Below are 8,320 nucleotides of genomic sequence, written 5' to 3'. Positions count from 1 at the left end.
CGGCCTCCGTACACCACAGCTGAAGTAACAATGGTAACAAGAGGAGTAACATCGGGCACAGAGGTTCTTACGTGTGTTACAGTATTAACATTTAGGCGAATAATGCAAGGCATTGATTGATATGCAGAATATTGCAACAGAGATTTTTTTTGCAGTTCATAAAAATCTTTATCTTAAGTAAACATTGTTTTCTTTTCAATGTCTGTCGATCAAATCCATTTTTTTTTTAAACACATGGCACAATTCTTTCATAGTTCCCTAGCTTCGGACACAATACTAGTTCATTACGGGCACGTTTAAGTTTCTATTTTGTAATTGTAAAGACACCGGGAGACATGCACGATTTCTCTCATTCTTTGTTTTAATTCTTGCCATTCTGACTACAGTACGATATAGCTGCTAGCTTATATCTTCACCCATGGGTTTTATAACAGTTTCTGTATACGTTTTCTGTTTTAAAATAAAGTAAAACAACAGGTGAAAATTACATCAATTTTTCCAAACATTGTTTTTTGTTGTATTAACCCGCCATTTATGTTTAGGGTCTGTTTGACCATTTCCATTGACACTACTTTTTCTAAACCCCTGCAATATTTTATAGACTTTTCCTAGGTTGGGTCACGAACTTATAACCAGAAAATAACAATGCTGAGATGTTATTTGTTTATTTTTTATAACTGATATAATAATGTCTCTGGTCAACAATGTGACCCGAGGTGTTTTTGTAGTTTTGTATGCATGTTTGGTCACTTGCCAGCATCTCCATGTATGTGTCAATCAATCAATCAATCAATCAATCAATCTTTATTTTATATAGCGCCTTTTCAAGTGGCCCACCATCACAAAGCGCTTTACATGATGCAGTAATAAGAAAATCCATAATACTTTAAATACAGAGAAATGCATAATACATGATATACAGAAAAAAAAATGCATAATACATGATAGTAGCATAATACATGAAATAGTAGCTAATAGCAGATATCAGGCTTAAAGAGCATGGAAAGCAAGAGAGAACAGGTGTGTCTTGAGAGTTGATTTAAAGCGAGCGACGGTGGGAGCATCACGCACTAAAGCTGGGAGAGAGTTCCAAAGAGTCGGAGCCATGAAGCTAAACGAGCGTTCTCCAAGTGTGGTGCACTTTTGCTTGGGGATAACAAGCAGGCCAGTCGGAGGACCTCAGCTTGGGGGCAGGGACATAGCGGGTCGGCAGGTTGAGGAGGTACTCGGGACCTGTGTGATTAAGGGCATTGTAGGTAGACTGTCAAAGTTTAAGGTCATCAAAATGGTTCATGGGTCTACCAGATATGCTGTTTACTCCAATCATGATATAGCATCAGCATTTGACATTTTCATACCACCAGCAATCGAAAATATAATACTGAAAATGACCAACTTGGAAGGCAGGCAAATACTTGGTGCAGAATGGAAAGAACTTGGTCATGTTGATATGCATGTATACACTGGGTTACTTCTGTTAGCTGGAGTGTATTGATCCAAAGGAGAAGCAACTGCTAGTTTATGGAATACAGAAACTGGTAGGGCTATATTTTCAGCCACTATGTCACTGGCAACATTTACATCATTGCTAGAATGATTCGCTTTGGTAATCGTGATACCAGAGCTCACATATGTGAAAGAAACACATTGGCTGCTATCAGTGAATTCTGGGATAAATGTGTAGATATTTTGCCTTTGCTTTACAACCCAGGACCAAATGTTACAGGAAGCTGTCACTTTAGGCACATGTGCCTAACAAGCCTGCTAAGTATGGCATAAAAATATGGACAACCTGCAATGCTAAATCCAGTTATGCATGAAATATGCAGGTGTACACAGGGTAACTGCCTGGAGAAACACCTGAAAGAAACCAGGAGATGTGAGTAGCATTTGGAAATGACTGAAGGACTCCAAAGTCATAATATCATGTGTGACAATGTCTTCACATCCTACAGACTTGGTGCTGAGCTACTCAAAATCAAGTTGATCATGCTTAAAAAAGAAGCCAGATCTTCCAAATGAGATTGTAAAAATGCAGAACTGAATGATCTGCTAGGTATCCCTGATGATGATCACATGAACAGCTCCAAAGACTCAGAGGAAGAACAGCAACATTACGATACATTTGGTAAGATGTTTCTTCAGAAAGTCTTTTATTATGGTATTTATTGTCAACCATGTTATTCCATCATCAACATTATACAATAATATAAATTCTATGATTATTTTTCAGAAACAGATGAACTCAACAGTTCTGGTAAATGCTGTATCATGGAGGAAGTTGAAAGAAGAAATGAGGGCAAACCAGCTACGTGTGCTGCAAGGGGAGGTGGGAAGGGAGAATACCATCCAGAATAAAAAGAAAAGAAGCATACAAAATGACTATCCACGAAAAGCTTGCAATTGAATTTCATCAATACAAACTGAAATATCTCAAAGAACAGCATGAAATGAAAATATTAACCATTGAACTGGCCAAGAAGGAGGAAGAAAGAAACATGCACCACACAGAGAATGAATGTATAAGGGATTGTACACAGCGAGGCTCACAAGAAAGCACCTGTTTCAGTTTTGAGGCACAATTTGTTAACTGTTAACTAGTAAATAAATGTTCATAAATAATAAGTTTACTGGAAACCTTGTTTATTGTTTGAATTACACTGTTACACCACACACAGTATTAATATTTGTTAACCTAATTGGAAAAGTGTTCAAGAACAAAAGCATCTCGATAGGCCAGTCCATTTCTGTTGCTGTTGTCTGCTACAATAGTTGGAACAACAGTTTCATCCCCTTCTTCAATTGGGGGGGGGGGGGGGGGGGTCTGGGTCGCCTTGTTGTTTCAAAAAATTGTGCAGCACAGCTGTGGCAATGATAACAATACAGCACTTCCTTGGATGAAAGCGAAGTGTCTTTCGTAGACACTGGAAGCAACTCTTCCACACACCAAACATGCATTCCACAAGGTTTCTTGTACGGACGTGAGCTTGGATGTACTGTTGTTGAGAAACTTCTGCTGCCTTGAGGTAGGGGGTGAATAAAAAAGTGATCTGTGCATAGACACTGTCACCAAGTAAAATGCCACCATGTTGTCCTCTTTCGAACTGAGCATACCGGGAAGAATTCTGGAAAATTCTTGAGTTGCACCTTTCCACCGAGCAACAATGTTTGAAAACAATAACGTTGGGGTGCACACACCTTGAACATTGATAGAAAACCAGTTTTTTTGGTTTCCGTACTCCTCATAATCTGGCATTGCCGGAGGTTTAATGGGAATGTGACACCCATCTATGTAGCCAACAACACCAGGGAAGTTCCCATATTCATAGAACTGTACTTTGTAAAGGTCTTGTTCAGCAGCATCTGGGAAATGAATGTATGTTTCAGCTGACATAAGGCATTGCAGACTTTATGGACTATTCTGCATATGGTTGGTTCACTGACACCCAACAAATCCTCAGTTTCCATATGAAAATCTCCAGTAGCCAAAAACCTTAAAGTGACCAAAACAGGAGGAAGAGGCTTTGGGCTCAGATAACGTTAGTAGCTCTACTACATTTTCTTTATACATCTGAAGACGATCACTGAAGTCATCATAACAATTAATTGGATCACTTCTGTCTAGCAGTATTCTTCTCTCTGGTCTTACTGGAACACACCTGTGATCATTAACATAGTCCAAGTACACCATTTTCTTCAGGTACTGAGGACAAACTCGATTTAATCTACCACCCATTTATGTCCTATTTTTGTATATATCCACATTCATTTGGGACATTTATAGAGAAATATTATTGAAAATTAATGTACCATAGGTATAATTAGAAGTGTTTTTTTTACATACTTGAAATTTTTTACTATGCTCAAACTTCATTCATTCCCTTCTCGAAAAACATTAAGATAGAATATAATACCCCCTTCCATGAGGGATAATAACATTCTCAGGTTTTTTTTATACACTCTTAGAAAAAAGAGTCTAGTCTATATAGAACCATATGGTTTTGTTTTGGTCTTTCTTTGGAAGCCCTAATTTGTTAAGGTTCAATTTAGAACCATTTTTACATGCTGAATAACAGAGGGTTCTAGTAAATGGGTTCCAAATAGAACCATTTGATATAATCTAATTCTAATTAGGGGTTGCAAATCCTGTTTTGTATTTAGGACCATTAAAGTGATTGTAGCCAACACAATAATTCCATAAATCGTACCTGTTGTGCACTTCCATTCGTGATATAGGTCTTAAATGGGCAGTTTTGAAAGAAGTAGTTAATGGAGGTGCAAGAAAAGTTTTACAGAATACTTCAGTTCATTTAATGACTAACATACAGTGCACAGGCAAATGTTAGCCAGCTCAGAACTAGGCTGATGTTAGTTGGTACACTGGCAACACCATTCTGGAAGAACGGAAGTCTATCCAAAATATTACTTAACCCCAAATAAAGCAAAAGTCAAGGGTAGGTTTCTTAGAAAGAACAAATATCCCACACGGTCCATTCTACATTGGTAATAATAAATAGTGATTTTTTATTAAAAACGATTGAAATAGAAAAAGGGACGACTATCTTGTTCAGGTATACCAAGACGTTCAATTAACAAGGGGTCTGAGTGGGGTAATTGTAAATAAATGTCCTACCCCCAGTCATTCGTCATTCCTACAACGTGGATAACAGTTTGGGGTACGACTGCTCTTTTGAGACAGCTTGCTCATCATAACTTTTTGCGTATATTCTTGCTGGCATCACAGTTTGTAGGTAGACAAGCTGGTGAGAAACATACAGTAGAAAAACCTCAAGGTATAATGTACTTTCTCTCTTCTTTTGGTATATTAATGGTCACTAAATTTGTATCACCACACAGTGTTAGCTGTACTGTACTCTATTTAGCAATGAAGTCATTTTTTATATAACTACCTGCATGGAAACCCCAGGGTGTGAGAATTGTTTTTCGGTCACTAATCAATGATATAGAAACAATAGGCACTTGTGTGAAAATGCTATTATTATTATTATTATTTATTTCTTAGCAGACGCCCTTATCCAGGGCGACTTACAATTGTTACAAGATATCACATTATACATTATTTCACATACAATTACCCATTTATACAGTCGGGTTTTTACTGGAGCAATCTAGGTAAATTACCTTGCTCAAGGGTACAACAGCAGTGTCCCCCACTGGGGATTGAACCCACAACCCTCCAAGAGTGCAGAGCCCTAACCACTACTCCACACTGCTGCCCTTAGAACACTGTTAGACCACTTTGTGCTTAAATTAGGCATTTTAAACAGGTTCTAAAAATGTTATAAATTGTGGTTATGTGTTCCTTTTCTCTTACTATTTTAACTCAAATTTTGTCACCTGTAATGTTGTGGCGTATGCACCAAAATATTAGACATGCCTAATAATTCACAGGAGACACCACGGCATTATTTTTTTTAAACAGCTTGCAGTTGCGGGATTGACCCAGCAGAGAGCGCACATTATTAAGTAATCCGTTTTCACTCTCCGCCTAAAAACTGGAGAAACCGAAGCAGGAGTCATGCAACAGTGTTTACGTGTCAAGGTCGGGTGTTACCAAATATACAGCTACACTACAGTATTATTACGGCATGCACACGTCAGGTTGCTAACAACACTGCAATGTTGTTGCCTGTCTCTCCACCTTTCTAGTCATACCCATAATACTAGAAGATCAGGAAAGTGAGACATTTCAGCATTTTCACCCACGTGGAAGTTATATTTGACAGTGTCACATGAACACTTTGGGGCAAGAATGTACATGGTTTATCTTCCAAATATTCTATCTATCAATTATTAACAATTATTTAACTGTCGGGTTCTTCTAAATTTGCTTAGCTTCAGATTTTCACCAATATTCTAAAATATTTAACTACATAATTTATATATATATATATATATATATATATATATATATATATATATATTACTGAAAACACAGTTTCTACTTAAAATTGATTGGTAAAAAAAAAATGGAAACTGTTGGAAGGAAACTACATATTAGAAAACTCCGTTAGTCTTACTTTGTGGATCTTAATCCCATTTTTGGTGTTATTGGCCAAATAAATAAATAAAAACGAACATTAATGATTATACGTCCATATTAAAACGATTTAAATGTCAAAGTGCATACAATAAAAATAGGAAGCCGTGACTAAAAATAAAAATGTTCTAGGAAAGTGACACATCACACCCATTCTGATCCTGATCCACTATTCCAATCCCAGCCTTGCTTGATTTAGAATCCGACTTGTGACGTCATCACGTGTGATGGTCTAGTCAACAACTCAGCTGAGAGAAGGAACAGTGCAGGGAAAATACAGAGCTTCGGTCCCTTTGAGGGAGGGACTGCTACTACTCGTCTGGATTTTATATCAAACTTATAAGATCTGAATTGCATTTCAAAGCTAGATAAATTAGGTCGGACCGTAGGGGGGAGACAATGGAGTTAGAGGATAGCGTTGTGTACCAGGACGACCCGGGGACGGCGGCTATGATGTCGGAGCGGGTGTCGGGCCTGGCGAGCTCCATCTACCGCGAGTTCGAGCGTCTCATCGGGAAATACGACGAGGACGTGGTGAAGGATCTCATGCCGCTGGTGGTGGCCGTCTTGGAGAACTTGGACTCCGTTTTCGCGGAGAACCAGGAGCACGAAGTGGAGCTGGAACTGCTGAAAGAAGACAACGAACAGCTCATGACACAGTACGAGCGGGAGAAGGCGCTGAGGAAACAAGCAGAGGAGGTGAGTCGGGATAACAGCTCTGGGAAGAGCGGGGCATGTTTACAGCTAGTGCTAGGCCACTCACTCTCAGCATATTATATTAATGTTCGAGCTTCTCAGGATGTAGGATATAGACCTGCAAAGTGACTGGCTGTGGGCCACGGCTACACAAAGTTGACTGATAGAGAGCAGCTCTGCCTTAAGACATACGCTGCTTCTGTTATACCGCCGGTGTGTCACGATTTGACTGATCTTCCTATTGATCGATTTTTATATGGCGTGCTGACGATATTGTCAACGACGCTGTAGACTTTGGCCAATGCCAGTCGTGTATGGCGGGTCGTGACATCGTAGAAGCAGTTACTGTTCTTTTTTTTAATGTGGATGTTGTTTGTTGTATTTACTTATGTTCTTTTGGATGCTTGTCTCACCCCGTTTCCATTGTGTGGTTGTAGAAGTAGTTAAGTAGCGGTCATATTTAAATATGCAAGGAGCAAGACTCCAGAGAAAAAAATATCAGATTCAGAAATATGTAACCCCGAAGCTTCTTGCACCAATAGAGGCCTTTAGTGAAAGACGCGTCAAATTGCAGGGTGCTTTGATGTGGCGGTGCACGAGTTTCTCTTTGGGGTTAAACAAAGAAAAGTGGTTAATATTCGGGTTGTTTACTATTTCTTGTTTTGCAATTGCTAAGAATGAAATGCTTCAAAGATGCACTGGTAAGACTGTGAACACGTTCTGTAGAGTATAGTGAACAGTGCGTTTGACAGTAAACAAGAAGCAGGGGCTGCATTTCGCCTCCCTTGCACTTTTAAAGTCAACACAACTTGTTGTTAGACTCTTTTGAACAAAACACACAGTTGGTATTTTAATGTTATTAGTACCAAGTGTAACGTGTTACTAACCAGACAATATAAAGCAAGTTGTTAGTTACCAAATGATATAATCATGTGTCTTTATTACATTCTTACATAAACAGGCTGTACTTTTGCTCAATCTTCAAACTCTGGTAACAAAGTAACAAGCATGTCTGTGACCCCTTTACGGTGGCAAATTCATAATCGGAGCCATCATTACTGCATGTGCCTCCACATATTAAGATATATTTAAACGTGTAGGGTGCCTCAATACAACCCAGATTATGATGAGTAATTTGAGCTAATGAAGATACTTCTGAAGTTTGATCATAATTGGACAAGCAGCTCTGTAGAATATTAGTAATACTGTTTCAGCTGCAAGTGTAAGTATAGTTTTGTAATAGGATTCATCAATGTGCTGTGAGTTAAGCTATGCTACAGAAAGCTATAACAGGTCAGAGACTTGGCATTATGGTTCTTGTGCATAATAGTTGTCATTAGGGGAAGGAATGCTTTTTTTATAAGGGACAGTATAGAGGACAATTGAATTTTCCAAACTTCCCCAACTACCAGATGTATAACTATCAAAGTACTGTATATTGTGCTTTAGCAGTGGTGTTTATTGTCTTTTGCTGCTACATAGGGGGCTCAACTAATAATAATTGGCATTGCTAAAGAAAAACCTGGTGCTCACAAAACGTCTAAGTGCACGCCTTGGCTGTGC

At 38.6% G+C, this 8,320-nt stretch overlaps 1 protein-coding gene across 8 annotated transcripts in view; it reads left to right on the top strand.

The window, feature by feature from the left end:
- Positions 1-6,275: 6,275 nt before the first annotated feature.
- Positions 6,276-8,320, top strand: part of LOC117424382 (C-Jun-amino-terminal kinase-interacting protein 4-like) — a 102,321-nt gene continuing 100,276 nt past the window's right edge. For all 8 annotated transcript variants that reach the window (XM_034040672.3, XM_034040667.3, XM_058992469.1 and 5 more), the window contains exon 1: positions 6,276-6,760. In XM_034040672.3, coding sequence (XP_033896563.1) covers positions 6,461-6,760 — 300 coding nt within the window. In that variant the 5' untranslated portion in view covers positions 6,276-6,460. The remainder of the gene's footprint in view (positions 6,761-8,320) is intronic.

The sequence above is a fragment of the Acipenser ruthenus genome, chromosome 19, assembly GCF_902713425.1.
Source record: "Acipenser ruthenus chromosome 19, fAciRut3.2 maternal haplotype, whole genome shotgun sequence".
NCBI classification, from domain to species: Eukaryota; Metazoa; Chordata; class Actinopteri; order Acipenseriformes; family Acipenseridae; genus Acipenser; species Acipenser ruthenus.
The sequence above is the reverse complement of the archived record's forward strand: the minus strand, read 5'-3'. Positions and strand labels throughout refer to the sequence as shown.